The 18,914-nt window shown below is 45.9% G+C and overlaps 1 protein-coding gene across 1 annotated transcript in view; it reads right to left on the bottom strand.

The window, feature by feature from the left end:
* The window catches only part of PTH1R (parathyroid hormone 1 receptor), an 85,950-nt gene extending 84,818 nt beyond the window's left edge, over positions 1–1,132 (bottom strand). The window contains exon 1 of the mRNA XM_041408623.1: positions 664–1,132. Within this exon, the coding sequence (XP_041264557.1) occupies positions 664–738 (75 nt within the window). The 5' untranslated portion in view covers positions 739–1,132. The remainder of the gene's footprint in view (positions 1–663) is intronic.
* Between the last annotated feature and the right edge of the window lie 17,782 nt (positions 1,133–18,914).

Genomic DNA, 18,914 nt, shown 5'->3' with positions numbered 1-18,914 from the left:
GAAAGGAGAACTGGGAATGAAATTGGCTCGGAGGGGGTGGAGAGGAAGGGAAGGGAAAGGGAGGAGGAAGAAGGAGAAGGGGAAGGGAAAGGGAAAGGAAGAAGGAAAAGAGGAAGGGAAACAAAAGGGAAAGGTGGAGGAGAGGGGAAAAGGGAAGAGAAAGAGGAAGGGAAAGGGAGGAAAAAAGTGAAGGGAAAGGAAAAGGAAGAAGTGAAAAGGAAAAAATGAAAGGAAAAGGAATAAAGAGGAAAAAAAGAGAAGAAAAAGAGAAAAAATGAAAGAGAAAGTTAAAAAAATAAAAGCAGAATAAATAAATTAAAACAAGAAGAAAAAGAAATAAAAATATGAAAAAGGAAGCAAAGTCGTCCTTTCTCCAAAGGCAGATCCCGAAATTGTGCCCCAAACGCTGCCCCAGATCCCTGTCAAACCTCACACGTCCTGCCCAGAGCTTTCCAAGCGATCCCAACTCCCGGGAAGCACAGACATTTTCACTGCAGCGCCAGCGGATCCCAACAACCCCAAACAGCTTTTTAATCCTTCATCCCCTCGTTTATCCCTCCTGGCGGCAGGATCCACGCGGATCCTCCGGGAAAAAAAAAAACACTGGGGAAAAAAAAAATATATATATTAAAAAAAAATATATATAAAAAAGCGGGGACTCACCAGCGCGTAGACGGAGCTGAGCACGGAGCAGCAGAGGATCAAACCCAGGCTGGGATACACCAGATATGATCCCATATCCAAGGGGCTGCTTCCAGCATCCAGCCTCGCGCAGGGAAGCGGGACGAGGCGAGCTCGCAATTCCAGCGGCGCGGATTTCTCCTCGTCCCCCCCGGATCCGCGGGATTTTTCTTCCTTCGCCTCCCCAGTTTTCAGCCAGAGAGGCACATGACGAGAGATCCCGGGGCTTTTCCTCGTTTTCTCATGGCTGGAGTGGCGGGCAGCTCCCAAAATTCCGCCGCGGAGCCCATGGGGAGAGGCAGCGGAGGCGCTCAGCGCCGCGGCTCCCGGTGCCGCTGGATCATCTGGGAGAGGGCTGGGAAATCACATCCATATGGGCCCGGGTGCGCCTCGGGATCCCGATTTTCTGCGGCTCCGGGAAGTTCAAATCATTTCTTTGTCAAACGCAAACACGGAGAGGCAGCGGGAGAGGGAGGGAAGGAGGGAGGGAAGGAGGGAGGGAAGGAGGGAGGGAGCAGGGAGAGGGCTGGAAGGGGTGGGAGATGCCAGAGGGAGGGGGAACCTTTAACCACCGCTTTATTTTTAGCCGCAGTAATTTTATCTTTTCGCTCGCCGAGGGGACAAAAAACCCCAAACTCCTCCATGCCGCCCGCCCTCCGTCCCTTTTATTTTTGGGGTTTTGCTTTTATTTTTATTTTATTTTATTTTTTTTTTTTTGCCTCTCCTCCTCTCTGCCGCACGCAAACAAATCCCAAATTTCCCAAAAGCCCCAAAAGTTGGGAATGCTTTCGCTCCGCGGTTGCCTTTGGGGCAGCGGCGGCACTGGGGGGGTTTTGCTGTGCCAAGGAGTTGGTTCTGCCAGCCAGGGAATTCTCTGGTTTTAGGGAAAAAATCGGGAATTTTGGGCTTCTCTCTCCCTCTCTGCCTCCACGGAGCTGCAGCTTGGAAAAGCCGATTGCAAACGTGGGGCTGAAAAATTCCCTTCCCCTCCTTCCACCCCTTTCCCGTCCTTTATTTTAGGGGTTTTGGAGGTTTTTTAAAAAATTTATCCCCCCGTAGCAAAAGCGCTTTGCCCTCACTCCGAAATTCCCTGAAATCCTCGGGATTTGGGGTTATGTTGATTTTGGGAATTAATTTATTTTCCACCCACATGGGCGCAGAGTTCTCCGGGAGATCCCAGGATCTCTGAAAACCGGGAGAAGGGTTTGGAGCCCAAGCTGAGCCCCCCCCGAGCCCATCCCGCTGCTCCCCGCTTCTCCCAGCCTGGATTTCTCCAGCATTCCCAACTTCCAGGGCTGGGATATCCCTCCTAGCTCAGCCGGGAGCTTTCATTCATAAAACTCCGCTGCATCTTCCCCCAGAGCGAGCCGTGGGGGACATTTTTTGGGAATTGCGGCGGGATCCAGCATTCCCTGCTCGTTTTTCCATGGTGGGAAGAGAAGCGAGGCTGGGAAAGGGTTACAAACCCTGCCAGGGATGCACCACGCGGGCAAACACAGAGAGGCGCCGGGCTCGGGGCTGACTCACTCGACTTTAAAAATCAAACTCTGAGGGATTTTTTGGGTCTTTTTCCCCCCTTTTTCCCCCCTTTATTTCCCGGTTTTCTTGCGGATATTTAGGAGTTGAGCAGCGAAGAATTCCAGTCTCTCCTCTCTCGGGGAGCAGACGGTAAAAACATCAAATTTTCGCTGCGAGCATTTCTGGGTTATTTTTTGGAGGGCCGAAAAAAAAAAAAAGAAAAAGAAAAAGAAAAAAAAGAAGAGCGAGAGGGAGAGCGAAAGAAAAAAAAAAAAAAAAAAAAAAAAAAAAAGAGGCTGAACTTCCAGTTACCTCTTGTGTGAAAAACAGCCAAGTTAGCCAAGTCAAAAAAAAAAAAAAAAAAAGAAACCCCAAACCCTTCGCTTGCTCGGGTTGGTTTTTTTTTTTTTTTTTTTTTTTTTTTTTTTTTAAATTCCCGTTTTTTTTCCCAGCTCCATGGCCGTGAATGGGAGCCTTGAGCTGGGTTTATGAAAGGCTCTTTCCAAGCGAAGGTAGAGTTGGGCTTCCTGTGAGAGGGAGAGAGGGGAAGGGATAAAAAAAGGGCCGCTCTCGGTGCGATCCCTGCCTCCTCCTCTTCCTCCGCCTCCTTCTCCGCCTTCCCCTCGCCTGGAATCCCCAAGGATCGCCCCGGCTGCGGGGGGATCGCACGGGGATGAGCCCCCCACTCCCGATGGGGATTGCAGAGGACCCGGGAAGGAAGGGTTGGGAATGAAGGGGGGGGGGGGGGGGTCCTATCCCATTGCATCCCATCCCATGTATCCCATCCCATGGATCCCATTGCATCCCATGGATCCCATGCCATGGGTCCCATCCTACTGCATCCCATTGCATCCCATCTCATCCTACTGCATCCCATTGCATCCCATTGCATCCATCCCATCCCATCCCATCCCATCCCAGGGAGTGGGATTGGGCTGGAGGGTGCTGAGGGATTCCAGAGCAGGGCCCCCACTCTCCTCCCACCCCATTCCAGCTGGATCCCAAATCTGCTTTTCCAGCAGCGATTCCAAAGTTATTCATTAGGGAGAGCAGGGAAAGTTGAGGGGAATTTGGGAATTTCTGGGGCAGTTATTCCCACCTCTGCTGGGGTTTTTGTGGGATTTGGCTGCTTTTCCCACTGAGGGAGGCCTGGGATTGGGGAAATCCTTCCCAGGGATTCCCAGGGCTCAGGGATCCACAGGCCTTGGGAAAAGGGGGGGAAAACTTCCCTGCAGAATTCCATGGGCTCCGTGGTGGATTTTTCCTTGGAGAGAGGGGGAAGCTGGGAAAATCTAATTCCTAAGTTTATAGGTATTAAAAATGAGGATTTTATAGGGGCCTTGTCCAGAGATCCCAGTGCCAGGAAGGGACGGGAATAAACTGGGATCTGAGATGGTTTGGGAATGGCCACATCCAGGTTTTTATTGTTCTATCTGTGTCCAGTCCCTTGTGTCCAGGAGTTGATCCAGGGATGCCTCTGATCCTGTTTGGTTTTCTACATATTTTATAATTTAAAGACAGTTCATTATTTACAGACATTTTATTATTTGTTTGTTTGCTTACTTATAATTTATTTATTTTTTTATTTTTTTGTTGGTAATTTATCTGTTTTGAATTTATTTCTTTAGAAGTTATTTCTTTTGAATTTATTTATTTAAACTTCCTTTATTATTTCCATATTTACATTTTTTTTTTATTACTACCCCAAATTCAAGGGATTAAAGGGAGATAACCCTGAACTGCTGGAGATGCACAAGGAAATTATTCCCAATTTAACCCTTCCACAAGACTGGGAATTTTCCCAGTTTAACCCTTCCACAAGGAGGGAAATTTTCTCAGTTTAACCCTGGCATAAAACTGGGAGATTTTCCCAGTTTAACCCTGGTAGGAGGAGGGAATTTCCCCCAGTTTAACCCTGACATAAAACTGGGAATTTTTCCAGTTTAACCCTGGCATAAAACTGGACATTTTCCCAGTTTAACTCTTTGATAAAACTGGACATTTTCCCAGTTTAACCCTTTGATAAAACTGGGAATTTTCCCAGTTTAACCCTTGCACAAGAAGGGAATTTTTCCCAGTTTAACCCTGGCAAAAAAGGGAATTTTTCCCAGTTTAACCCTGGCAAAAAAGGGAATTTTTCCCAGTTTAACTCTGGCACCAGAAGCTCTCCTGGGATATCTGCCCCTGACTCCAAGACTGAGAAATTCTGGATCCCTTTTATCCACAAAAATCCAAACTCAATCCTCAGGCTCCTTAGATCCAAAATCCCCCCCTGCCAGATCCAACAGCCAGGGAATGATTAACTCCCCCATTTCCTCCTGGAAAAATGGGAATTGCAGGGCCTGGAGCGATTCTTTGGTGGGATGGGCTTCAAATCCCACCAAAGTGGGCCAAGTGGCCAATCCAGCCAAATGGATTTTTCCAGGGAATCCTTTCCCCAAACACCCAGAGCAAGGTGGGGTGGACAATTCCCACTCTTCTCTTGGATCCTTGGGAATTAGGGTTTGATTCCCAGATCTGCATCATTCCTGTGGATTTCTGGGGAATTCCACTGCTGGGGCTGAGCTCAGATCCTGAGGAAGGATCCACCCTGCTCATCCCGTTCCCTGTGCTTTGGGAACAGCGGGAATGCAGACCCTGGGGAGGGGAGGAGAGCTTCCCTATAATCCCAGGGAATCCCATCCCAGTTACGGAGGGGCCATGTGAGCGTCTCCACATCCACATGATCCCAAAGAGCCTCTCCAGCTTTTCCCCACATCAAAGGATCACGAGGTGCAGGAATTCCGGCCCTCTGCCTGGAAGCTTTTCCTTGGAAACTCAGATTTATTCCAGGAGCAGCCCCAGCCTCACTGCTGGAATTTGGGATGCTCCAAGGATTCTGGAATATCCCATCATCCCAAAGCTGCTTCCAAGAGGAATTTTTCCCTCTCTGCAACCTTTGGAGGACAAGGGGAATTCTTCAGTGCGTCCTGGTTTTGTTCGGGATGATGCAGCCAAGTGTGGGAGGTCTTTCCTCGGAATTCTTCCCACTGGAGAACTTCATTCTCTGTCCCAGCCTTGCATCCCTCCCAGAGGGAATTCGGACACTTTTGTTTTCCTTCCCTTTCCGATTGTATCCACAAGCAGGGATTTAAGGAAGCGGGAAGGAATGTGGGATAAAAGGAGCGTTTGTAACGTTGTTGTTTTATGGAGCCCCTTGGGAATGGCAGGGCTTGGAATGTTTCTCCAACAGCTTCAAATGAACCTTTACAAATGTTTGGATGCTTCCACTGTTGGAAATCAGCATCCTGAAAAAAAAAAAAAAAAGAAAAAAGGGATCGTCCATTTAAACTGCTGCAGTTTGGGCCAGAAATGGTCACTTTTAGGGATCAACTCTGTATTGGAGGGAATTTCTATGCAGTTTGAGGATCAAATTATCCTTTCCCTGGATTTTTAATTGATTTTCAGCTGGGGGAATATTTCCTTCCTCTGGGAGTTGAAATTCCCATTCTGGAAAAAAATCTCTTCTGTCCTCTCTCTCCTGGTCACTAAAGTGACAAAGGGCAGGGTTGGTTGGGAATATTGGGAAGGAATTCCTGGCTGGGAGAGAATATTGGGAAGGAATTCCTGGAAAAGGACTGGGATGGAATTCCCAGAGAAGCTGTGGCTGCCTCTGGATCCCTGGAAGGGTCCAAGGAAAGATTGGATGGGGCTTGGAGCACCCTGGGATAGTGGAAGATGCTCATGGCAGGGGTGGATCAGGATCATCCTTAAGTTCCCTTCCATCCCAAACTTTCTGGAATTCCATGGCAAACAGAACCACCTCATCTTGGTGGAGATGAGATCCAAGGATGAAAAAATTCCATCCCAGCTCTCCTTCCCTTGGCTCAGAGCTCCAACCATTGGGAAATTACCTGAAATATGGGAAAAACTTCCCCTATTTTTGTTCAGTTGCAATTTCCTTGCTGGTCCTTGCTCTGGCTTTCTCCAGCAGCATTCCGCGCTCTGGGAACAGGAATTCCATGCAAAAGTGGGGCAGGATGAGTAAAATTCCTGCGTGTTTCTCATCCAGCCTGGAAGAACTTCCAGTGAATTCTACTGGAGAGCTGGAGCGAGAATCTGAGCTCCTAAAACTCTTCCCAGAGTTGTATTTGCTTTCCAGCAATTTTGTTGTCTGGACTGGGAGAAGAGAAACGTGAGGAACGAGGGTTGAGGGGGGTTTGAGGTCATGGATCACTTTCTGGAATCATGGAATGGTTTGGGTGGGAAAGGACCCTAAGGATGATCCCATTCCATGGGCAGGGACACCTCCCACTATCCCAGGTTGCTCCCAGCCCTGTCCAACCTGGCCTTGGACACTTCCAATTTTTCTTCCAGTGGATCTTTCCTTCCTTCCTTGCTTCCTTCCTTCTTTGATTTTCCGGCTCCATCTTCCAAAACAGTTGGAATTTATCCATTCATTGGAATAATTTATCCAATTTCTTGGGAATTTGCTGCCCCAAAGCAGCACCGTGAGCTGCGAGGTTTTCTTTTTGTTGCTGTCCCTGCTGCTCATCCCAGTTTCTCCATTCCAGGGATTTCTCCATACCCTAATACAAAAAGGAGCATCTGGAGCCTCCACATTTTTCTCCAGATTGAAAAAGTTTTTTATTCCACCTTTTTAGAATTATTTTCCCTTTCCCCCTCCCCTGCCTCGATGTCCCTGTCCTCACTTAAATTCTTCTTTCCCTTTTCCCAAACTCTGGCCAGAATCCACAGAAAAACTCCAGAAGCGAGCTGGAAAACATCTTGGGAATGGTCAGGAACCAAAACAATTCAGGAAAACTCCTCAGGACCCAAGTGCCAGCCCGGGATGAAGGAATGGGAGTGTTTTTCCAGTGGGAGAAGCTCTGATTCGAGGATTATCTCTGGAGTGAGGTTGATCCCAGCCAAGGAGCTCTTTCCCGGCTGCCAGGGAATCAGGCATGGAAAAAAGTGGGATAGAGCCTCAGCAGCTTTGCTGGATCATCCTGGATCTCAAACAGCTGGAGAAGACTGGAGAGAGCTGGGAATCTGACTCCAGACTTCTCTGGAAATCTGGGAATGGGGATTCTCTGGGATGGGCTGGTTTTTCCCACTCCAACAGCACCAAACATAGCCTTGGGAGCTGCTGGGACCTTGTAAACTTTAGTTATGTTCAGTTGCTCCTTTGTGAGCAATCCCAATTTTTTGATGAGTGATCCCAATTTTTTGATGAGCAATCCCAATTTTTTGATGATGAATCCAAATTTTTTCATTATGAATCCCATTGTTTTGCTGATGAATCCCAATTTTTTGATGAGCAATCCCGATTTTTTAAAATCCCAGACACAAGGATGAGCTCCCAGAGGCTGGGAATGCTCCGATCCAGGAGGAAAAAGCAGGATGACAGCAGCTGGAATCACCCCCACCCCAGCTGCTGACTCCGATAAGGGGACGACCAGGGATGGGATTATTTTTTACCGTTTGATCTTGGAACCAGTTCCCTGGGATCATAAACTGGGATTTACCGCCTGGCCCTCATAAAGCCGGGCTTATCCGTTGGGCTGAGCCTGTGGGAGCACGTGAGGCCTGTCCCGAGCAGCCTCCGGGGCGGTTTTCCCTGGAGTTCACAGTCCGCCGGAGCTCCGATAAACGTTCAAAGGTGCCGGCCCCAAACCTGCTGGGGGCAACAAGGTCCTTTTGTGGGGCTGCTGTGGGAGCTGGAGCATGGAATGGCACCTTCATCTCGTTCCCAAACATTCCGGGAGGATCCACAGCCTTTGTCCCAGCAGATCTGCTTCTCCATCCTGGAAAAATCAGCCCTGGAGAAGGGATGTCCAGCCCTGGGCGTTTTTAGGTTGTTGGGTTCCATCCTGGTTTGGGGAAAGCTTTTCAAGCTGGAAAAGGATCTGGGAAAATCATGGAAAATGCCACAGGGAAATGGGGATTTGGGGCTTTTCCTAATAAAGGGTTGGAACACAGAACTGAAAATTCCTGGAGTGTGAAGCAAAAAAAAGGAAGTGGCTCCTCCCAGGTGGGTGCTGGAGATGAGGAAATCCTTGCGCAGGATTCTGTTTGTGTGGATTCCAGCGGGGATTAGATAAGGAAAAAAACATTCCAGGCTTTTAAAACCTGGTGAAATGTCTGTGCCCTGAGAGGTCCCTGAGTTTAGAGGTGTTGGAGGCTGGGGAATTTCATGGAAAACCATTGGATGTTCCCACTGTTCTCATGGTCATGAGGAATTTTACTCCCAGGAGTTACCAGCCTGTTGTTCCCTCGTTATCCATCACCAAGGCTGCTGGAGACAGGAGATTCCAGAGGGTGGAATTTCCATCTGAGGCGGATCAGCAGTTCTGGGGTAAAACAAAAAAAAAAATTAGGAAAAAAGGGATTTTCCAGGTAGAAAACTCCTCCCTGGCCAAGTTCACTCCTCTCTGAAATTCCAGAACTGCGAGCAGGGAATGCTCCTGATTTTCCAAGCCCAGAGTCCCTCTGGGTCCCACTGGCTGCTCTTCTGGGAATTCAGGCCTCCCAGAGGTGGAATATCCTGGAAATACTAAAATATCAGGCTCATCCCTCTTTTCTCTCCCAGTGTTTTGGTGGGATCAGTCTGAACCTGGCTCTGGGAATCTCAGCATTAAATTCTCCCAAAAATCCTTGGGATGGTTTTTCCAGGTGTTCTGGGATTCACGTAGCCAGTTTTGCTGGAGGATCTCCTGATTTCCCCAGATTTCCCTCTTGGGGTGGGACAGAGCAATTTGAAGGTCATCCCATCCAGTCCCTCTGGAATGGGCAGGGACACCTCCCACTATCCCAAATTTCTTCAAGTCTGTCCAACTTGGCCTTTGACACTTCCAGGGATCCAAGGGCAGCCACAGCTGCTCTGGGAATTCCATCCCAGCCAGGAATTCCTTCCCAAGATCCCATCCATCCCTCTGGCAGTGGGAAGACATTCCCTGGATCCTTCATGCCATTCTGCTCTCCTTTTCCTAGATCCATGGAAGTTCAGACACCCAACTAACACAGTGGGAATATCCGGCTGTGTGTCCATGGGCGTGAATCTCATTGTCCATACACAGAACCAAGGATGAGCTGGGGAAAATCAAGGAAAACTCCATTCCCACAGTAAATTCCAGCCCAGGGAGAGCCATGGCTTCAATCCATGATTTTTCCTTCAACAGAGGTTTGAACCTGAGCATCCCACAATTCATTTTATTAGGGATAAAATCCATGATTCCAGTTTAAATGTCTTCTCCATCCAACTTCCAGCTCCTCCAAACTGATTTATTTGAACGGAATTCTCCCATTTATCACTTGAAATTCTATTTTTAATTAAGAAATTCCACAGAATTTTTAGGAAAGCTCCAAACCAACTCCTCTCATGGATTTGTAGAAATTTAGGAGCCTCAGAGGTTCCAAGAATCTGTCACTTTCCAACTTTTCCAAGTCAAGAGTTGGGAGAGAAAATTCCTATTAAAATTTCTACTAAAATGGAATTAAATTATTCAGCATTCCCTGTTGCTCTTATATTCCCATTTTTACATTTCCCACTCTTTTAAGAATTTGTATGAAAAAGAACCAGTAATCCTAAATTTTTTTTTGGATGAAAACAGGCTTTAGTAGAAAATCATGGATTTTTCCTTCTTTTTACAGGGATGGAAATATTTTTAAATAATTTTAAATTGTCCTGATATTTCCTTTTTATATATTTTATATATAAATATATGTATATATATATATATATATGTATATATTATTTTTTTTCCACACCAGGTAGCTGAGAATTGGGATTTTCCTTAAACTCCAAATGGAATTTAAGGGAACCCTGTGCTTCCACACTTCCTTCCATGAACTGTGGAAACGCCATCCATAAAATACGCCAGGATCCACAATGGTTTCACTCCATAAAATTTTTTGCTGCCTAAGGAAAAGCTGGAAGTTGGCTCCTGCAAGTTCCAACAACTCAGCCAAGCATAAGGATAAAGGAGCAGAATGGGAATAAAAAAAAAGGAGAAAGGAAGAAAAAAAAAATCCACTCCAACCTTTGGAAGATTTGCTTCTTGCCAGGATTTCAGGAATTTTCACTGCAGGAATGTTTTCCAACTTGTCCAGTAAAATCCTTAGTTTTAAATGGTGCTGCTTTAGCAGGAATGGGTGACAGAGAAAATTTGGGATGATAATAAAATTCCCAACTCAGGAATTTTTATTTCAGCATCCAGGTAGCCAGAAAGGTCTTATCTAGGGAAAAATTTGGATCTTTGCATCCAAAATGTCCTTTTGCAGGGATGACTTTGGATGACTTTGGGATCCCTCTCCATGTGTAGGAGAAGAATAAATCCATGGGAAAAGAGTATTCTGGGAAAATTCTGGGAAAATAATAAATACATGGATTAAATTGGATGGATCAAGCTTCATGTTGAGGATTAGGAGAGATGCATGTGGGGCTGGAATGACAGAATTCCAGGATCACTGAGGCTGGAAAGATCTCTGGGGTCATCGAGTCCGAGCTGTGCCCAATCCCCACCAAAGCTCTGAGTGCCACATCCAGGAATTCCTTGGAGACTTCCAGGGATGGGGACTCTAGGCCTCCCTGGGCAGCCCCTGCCAAAGCCTGACCACATTTTCCATGGGGAAATTCCTCCTGGTGTCCACCCTGAGCCTCCCTCAGATATGCTGGAACTGAGAGTTAATTGCTTCCCAAAAATCCTGAGGAGTTCGGGATTAAACCCCAGGAAAATCCTCTCCTGGAGTTCCTAAATTCACCTGGAGAGTTTTGGCAGGGCTGAGGGAGGGGCTGGAGGGTGTGGAGGAGGAACGGAGCTGGGAAAAGCAGCTTTTGCATCCAGAGAATCCTAAAACCACTGAGGCTGGGAAAGATCTCCGGGATCATCGAGTCCAAGCTGTGCCTGATCCCACCAGAGCCCTGAGTACCACATCCAGGAATTCCTTGGACACCTCCAGGGGTGGGAACTCCAAACCTCCCAGGGCAGTTTCAATGCCTCACCACGCTTTCCATGGGGAAATGATCCCAAATATGTAATTTAACCCTTCCCTGGAACAACCTCAGGCCATTCCCTCTCCTCCTGTCCCTGTTCCCTGGGAGCAGATCCCAATTCCCTCTGGCTGCCCTCTCCTGTCCCAGAAGGTCCCCTTGGAGCTCCTTTTTTCCAGGATGAACATTCCCAGCTCCCTCATCAACACCATCAAGTTAATCCCAGTTATTTTTAATATGAAATTGAATTATTTTACTCCATATATTTTATCCCTGGGATACCCAGGCCTCCCAGTCCCTGTCCCAGGAACTTTCGACCCCGTTGCTCAATTTTAAATAAATTTCCCAGAAGGATGAAAGTCACGTAAATATTTTGTGTAAATTCCGTCAAAATCGATTGTGAGAGTGGAGGGAAAATTCCAGGAGAAAAAAACCACCAACTCCTAAACGAGAGGCTGCAATGGAAAATCAGTCACCAAAATTATTGGGTGGAGATGCAGGGATAAAGAGGTTTGTAAGTTCTGGAAAAGGGAAAGGAAAAGGGAAAAGGAATGGGAAAGGGAAAGGAGGAAGAAAAGGAAAAGAGGAAGAAGAAAAGGAGAAGAGGAAGGAGAGAGAGTGAGGAGGAGAAGGAGAAGGAGAAGGAGAAGGAGAAGGAGAAGGAGAAGGAGAAGAAGAAGAACAATTCCCAAAGAATAGAGAAAATCCCAGGAAAGCTGAGCAGGAATCCCAGCACTCCTCAGCCAGGACAATGTGTTTGGCTCAGTGATGCATTTATTGGAAGATTTATGGCTCCTACTCCAAGAATATTATGGATGAGTCAAGGAAAAATGTCTCTTTCCCAGATGGTGAACAGAGTCACCCAAGAATGGAGTGATGGCATGGGATCATAAAAACTGGAATTACAGAGCTGGGAGTTGATCCAAAATCCCATAAATCCTTGCCTGGTGACTTCAAATGAGGCTGTGCACGATTTTTCTCCTGATGGAAGGGGAGTGTCCAGGTGAAATCCGTGACCTGGATTCCTTTCTCCCGAATCAAGGAGCAGTTGGAGCTCCAGAGGTTTTGTTTCACATCCATCCTCAGGTGGGAATCCCCAACTTGGAGTGATCCCTCTCCAGTGACTGGAAATAAGGATTTGGACAATGGGAAAAGGAACATGGAAATTTGCCTTGAAGGGATTTCCAGCCCCAGCATGAGCCTTTTTATAAATAATTCCATGATGGACATTTTATGGAAAGCCAAATTTCCAGTTTAAATCCAGCTGAATTATTAATTTCCTACTTGGTATCCTAGGATGAGATCCCTCATAATTAATATAACAAATCTTAATTAAATAAATTAAATAAATATAAATTATTTAAATAAATATATTTTAAATTAAGAAATAGATGTTAAATAAATACATGTGGGAAATATAGATAATAAATAGATATTAAATATATAAATACATATGTGAGTAAAATCAATAAAATAAATAAATAAATAAATTTAAATACATAAATTATATAAAATTAATAAATATATGTTGAATATTCCCTATTAATTCTGAATTCCTGCTCCCTCCAATCCATGTTTGGACCACCACAATCCTACTGGACCAGCAGGAAAACTCATCCAGAATAAAACTAATTCCATTGATTCGGAATTTTAGCTCCAGAAATTCCTTGATCCATCCAGTGTGGAGGAAATTTCTATAGGAATTCAGGAATGAGCAGGAAATTCCCACTTCCACAGGCTGGGGAGCAATGCCAATAAAATATCCGTGCCCGTGATCCAACTGGGAGAGGAGTTTCAGCCTTGTGTTGGACCCAAGTGCAAATATTTGGATCGTGTGGAAATGTTTAACCCAAGAACAAACACAAAAACCTGTAAAAGGAATCTTCTTCTTCTTCCTTCATCCCACCCTCCTCCCTGTGAAAATCCAGGAATTGGGAAGGGAAGAGCTTCCATTCTTTTCCTGGAGCTGCAGGGAGTCTGTCCCACTTCTTCACCGCCATAATTATTCCCTAAATCCAATTATTCCTGAGATCATGATTCCAAAGTCAACACTCCTTAACTGGAGGGAAATATTTGGATTATTTTCCCTGTGGGAAGTTCTCTCCTGTAGGATTTTTCTAGGCTTAGGCCAATCATGGAATCATGAAGGTTGGGGAAGACTTCCAGGAGCATCAATTCCAACCTTCAACCAAATTCCCACTAAACCATGTCCCAATGTGCCACATCCACTGTTTTTTTTTTTTTTTTTAAATTCCAGGGAAGGTGATTTCACCACTTTGTCCCAAATATCTCCCCTGGGGAAGGATTTCCCTTTGGAATTTTCAACTGTTCTTTGTTAACGGAGACTTTATTAACGTAAGGAATTTTTGCTGACTTAGAGGCAGTGGGGATGAATTGTTTGGTGACTTTCCAGGTGGAAAAATCCCAAGAAACCCGGGAAAACACCAAAACCTCATCCATGGTTGCTGGAAAGAGAGGAAAGAAAAACCTGGGGGGAAAAAATGTGGAATATTCCTGGGATATCTCAACACAGGGCTGGTTTAGACCTTGCAGCGTGATTTTCCTTTGGATTTGTTTTGTTCTTTTTCTGGAATGCAGGAGCAGAATTCCCAGATGACTTTATGGCAGTAATCCTTGGCCCTTCTCACCCCATTCCTGCCTCCCCTGCAATTCCGATGGAATTCCAGGAGTTAAGGAGGACAAACACGGGAAGGTGATAAGAAGAACCTGCTCCTCCGCCACCTCAGTTCGCGGAGTTCAAGGGTGGCAGAGGTCCCAGACAAACCTGTCTGGAGCTGGCTTTCCAGGAATCTTTACTGGGAAGGTAATTTGAAAACAGTTCCCAGAGCCCTGCAATTCCAGAGTGCTGTGGGAATAGCAGCACCAGCAGGAGAAGTCCCAGGATTTGTCAGCCTGGGATAATTTGGGAAACGCTGAGTCCTCAGCAACATCGAGGCCCAAAACATCTCAGGTGGGTCGGGAGCCCTGGTCAGAGCCCAGAGATTCCGGATCTCAAATGGAATCCCAGATTTCCTTGGCATGAGATGAAGGGGAGAGTTTATTTATGTGTAATATTCAGGGATGTTAAAAGGCTGGGAAGGATGGGAATGCTCATCTTGGAGAAGAGAAGCTTTGGGGTGACCTCACTGTGGATCGGATCATCCATTCCCACTCCATTCCATGGCAGGATCTCCCACCATCCCAGGGTGCTCCAAGTGTCCAGCTTCGCCTTGGACACTTCCAGGGAGCCAGGGGCAGCCACAGCTGCTCTGGGAATTCCATCCCAGCCCCTCCCCACCCTCCCAGGGAGGAATTTCTTCCCAATATCCTATCCATCCCTGCCCTCTGGCAGTGGGAAGCCATTCCCTGTGTCCTGTCCCTCCAGCCCTTGGAAATTGTCTCTCTCCATCTTTCCTGCAGGTCCTCCAGATCCTGGAAGGTCACAGTGAGCTCACCCCAAAGCTTCTCCTCTCCAGCTGAACATTCCCAGCTCTCCCAGCCTGGCTCCCAGCACAGGTGCTCCATCCCTGGGATCACCCTGGGGCCTCCTCTGGGCTCTCTCCAGCAGCTCCAGCTCCTTCCCGTGCTGGATCCAGGGCTGGGGCAGCTCTGCAGGTGGGGCCTCACCTGAGCACAGGGGCAGGATTCCCTCTCTGGGCCTTCTCCCCACATTCCTTTGGATGAGCCCAGGACACGATTGGATCTGTGGGCTGCTGCCACATGCAGCTGGGTCACATCCAGCCTCTCATCCAGCAGGATGGGCCAGGCTGGGATGTGTTTTCCCAGCCAGAGTCACCAACATTCCTCATTTTTGAGGGCTTCGGGTTTTTTTAATGCAAATTTCCGGCTGGACTAAAAATAATCTCAGTGTTTGGGACACACAGAGGGCAAGAAAACCTCTGATCACCTTTGGGATTATCCATCTTTATCCTCGTGATTAACATCCCAAAAAAACTATTGGAATTGGGATAGCACAATTTGGGGATTTTCCTGTCAGTTCTGGAGGTGCCAAACCCAGGAAGGTGAAGAAGGAAAGGTTCAGCTCCTCGTTCCCACAGCACCCAAGGGAAATATCTTGTATTGTCAGCCAAACCTGCAGGGTTTTGTTCCTGCAAACCTCAGCAGCTCCTCCTGCGCTGCTTGAATTAATTGCATTAATTGCATTAATTAATCATGGTAATTACAGCCTAATCAATAAAATCAGCTGCAGAATGAAGTCAAGGACCAAAGCAGTGGAAGACGCTGTGGAAAAACAAGGATTGTGCCTCTGTTTGGATTCTGAGAATGTCTGAGCTCAGCTGCTCTTTGGTCATTCTGCAAAGGCTGAGTTTAATTAATCCAGGCTTCATTAGAAGCCATCCCGCTGCTCCTGGTGTCCTGTTGCACTTTGCCATGGGCAAAGTTTGGGAACTGGCTGCCAAAACAAGGGTGGCTCAAAAAATTAAGTTATTGTTGATCCCTTCCGAGTTTTTCCAGCTTTATCAAAACACAAACAAGGATTTTGTGCTGTTCCAATGATCCTGGCACAGCCAAAATTCTGATTGCTCTTAATTCCCATTTATAGAGCAAATAAAATCCCATTATTATATAAAAAGCTCCTACTGTTTATTCCTTTTCCCACAATTAATTGTGTGGGTTCCTTCCCTCCAAGTCACGGTTCTGCTAAGGGCTCCTTTTCTATATTTATTTTTCAATGTTGTAAAAAAATATTTATCTATTTATCTATCTATTCTTATTAATTCTGTTATAGATTATTCATCTTCATGTTTGTTCTTATATGTTAATTATTTTTACATTCATTAAATTATATATTTATCACTGATTATATTATTACAATATATATTATTATTCAATATATTTATTATCTTTATATTAATAATTGATACATGTAATAGTTTATGTATTTCTTGCTTTATATCTTTATTATTTTATGTATTAATGTTTCTATATTTTATTTTTATATTCATATTTTTATGCATTTGTTTCCAGAAATTTATGAATAACACTTTTTGGAGGATTACCCTAAAAAATATTTCCAGACTGGCACTGAATTCCCAGAGCAGCTGTGGCTATTTATTATTTTATGTATTAATGTTCCTATATTTTATTTTTATATTAATATTTTTATGCATTCCTTTCCAGAATTTTATGAATAACACTTTTTGGAGGATTACCCTAAAAAGTATTTCCAGATTGGTCACTGGCACTGAATTCCCAGAGCAGCTGTGTCTTCCGCTAGATCCTTGGAAGTGTCCAAGGCCAGGTTGGACACTGGGGCTTGGAGCACCCTGGGATGGGATTTAAGGCTCCATCCATCCATCCCAAACCATTCCATAATTCCATGATTTCCTCTTCCCTGCCTGTTCAACGGTTTCTTTAAGAATCAACCCCCACCAACACAAACCTCAGCAAACTTGAGGCTAAAATCCAGCTGGAAATTGATGATTTACCCAGCGCTCACCCGGGGTGGGTAATGAACACCTGAGAAGGAGAATTTTCCACTTCCTTGGGGACGGGCCAGCCCAGGGTCAGCCAGACCCGGCGGAGCTGCGAGCTCAGCAAAATAGCCGGGAACGGTCTGGGGGCACGGGGAGAGAGAGGGAAACTTCTGCTGGGCTCCAGAGACGGCCAGAGCACCCTGAGCAGCCCAGACCAACCCTGAGTAGCCCAAAACACGCCTGAGTAGACCAGACCAGGCCTGAGCAGCCCATATCAAACTTGAGTAACCCAAAACATGCCTGAGTAGCCCCAAAACAGGCCTGAGTAGTCCAGACCAGGCCTGAGTAGCCCAGACCAACCCTGAGTAGCCCAAAACACGCCTGAGTAGACCAGACCAGGCCTGAGCAGCCCATATCAAACTTGAGTAACCCAAAACATGCCTGAGTAGCCCCAAAACAGGCCTGAGTAGTCCAGACCAGGCCTGAGTAGCCCAGACCAAGCCTGAGTAGCCCAAAACACGCCTGGGTAGACCAGACCACACCTGAGTAGCCCAGACCAACCCTGAGCAGCCCAAAATAGGCTGGAGTACCCCAAAGCAGACCTGAGAATTCCAGATCAAACTTGAGTAGCCCAAAACAGGCCTGAGTAGCCCAGACCAGCCCTGAGAAGCCCAAACCAGACCTGAGTAGCCCGAAAGAGGCTTGAGTAGCCCAAACGACACCTGAGAATTCCAGACCAGACCTGAGTAGCCCGATCCAGACCTGAGAAGCTCAGACCAGGCCTGAGTAGTCCAAGCTAAAGTGCTCCGCTGCTCTTGCCTAGAATTGAACCTTTCCTATTCCCTGGGGATGAATTTCCCCAGTTTTTTTGGAAGCAGAACCAGAGCAGAACCCTCTGAAGTTTTACCAAAGGCTTTAGCCTGGGTCTGTTCTCGGCCACACACAAAACTGGAGTCAGCAGAATGATCCTAGGATCAGGAATCAAAGCAGGAAAACACAAACACTGCCTAGGTTGGGATGATGATCCAGGGAATGATGTGATGTGATGTCAGCACTGATGATGCCTCAGGTTTTAGCTTTTGCATTTATCAGTTTGAAGCCCCATTTGAAGAAGATTTAAGCTCCATCTCTTTTCCCATTTTTCCAGGGAATGCTAATCCAGCTCAGCATCAGACCTTATGTATCCCAGCTTTTGCTTTTTCCAGGCAGGATGTGCTGATTTGATTTACTCCAGCCTTGTCCCAGACCTTGCTTTTTCCAGGATAATCAAGGATTTGCTTCATCAACAGCTTTTATTCTTCTTGCCACCAGATGTGGCTCCTCTGTTTTCATGGAAGTTTAAGTTGGAATCTGAGGGAATTGCTGGCAATCTTCGTTGCTTTAACTTCATGGAATTGCTCTGGGCTTGGGAAGCAAGGATGGGATTAATTAAATTAATTTTAACTATTGTAAAGTTGGGATTTTTTTAGGAATTACTCAGAGAATATGGAGAGAGATGGAGAAGGGAGAAAGGAGTTCCTGGGTTCATCTGCAGCTCATTGCATCCATGGATTCCAAACTTTCCCTGAAAGGCAATGGAAGCTGTTGGGAAGCAGGAAAAGTGAAAAATTTTGGGAAAACTGAGATTCCAAATATGTGGAATCATAGACCCATAGAATATCCAGGTTTGGAAGGGAGCCACAAGGACAATAAAAGTGCAACTCCTCCTTCAGTATGTTGGAAGTTTGAAAAATTCCATTTTTTTCCTGAGTATTTGGCTCTCCCAACCAACTCCAAGAATTATTCCCTAGGGCTGGGAACAGCAGCTTTTGATCTGGGGGCTTGGGATGGGGAAGCTCCAAGAGGTGCTGGGACAGCCCAAAGCACATGGAGGAGATTAAATTGGGAATTAAGGGATAAGTTTTGGTTAAAACAGCTTAGAAATTGATAATGAAGTAAAACTGAGTTTAAAAATTGATGTTTAGAAGAAAAATCTCCAGATCTGTTGAGGCTGAAGATGGAATTCCAGCTGTCTGTGATATCTGAGTTTTCCTTCTGAGATGAGCAAATCCATGTGGAATTCAGGGTCCTGCACAATCCCTGGCAGGTCTTGGATGAAAGTCGTGCTCTGAGAAAGTCACTGAAAATGTTAAAACTTCTTAAAGTTCCATCAGCAGCAGTGGGGAGCCTTAAATAGATCCTGGAATATTGGATTTTCCTTCTGATTGCAAAAAATGGGAATAAAGAAGAATTATAAACATTTAGGTTCATCCCGCAGTGTTGGATTTGCCTTTTGATTTGCAAAAAATGGAAATAAAGAAGAATTG

This window comes from Onychostruthus taczanowskii, unplaced genomic scaffold (genome assembly GCF_017590055.1).
Source record: "Onychostruthus taczanowskii isolate IOZ18803 unplaced genomic scaffold, ASM1759005v1 scaffold3, whole genome shotgun sequence".
In the NCBI taxonomy this organism is placed as follows: domain Eukaryota; kingdom Metazoa; phylum Chordata; class Aves; order Passeriformes; family Passeridae; genus Onychostruthus; species Onychostruthus taczanowskii.
The sequence above is the reverse complement of the archived record's forward strand: the minus strand, read 5'-3'. Positions and strand labels throughout refer to the sequence as shown.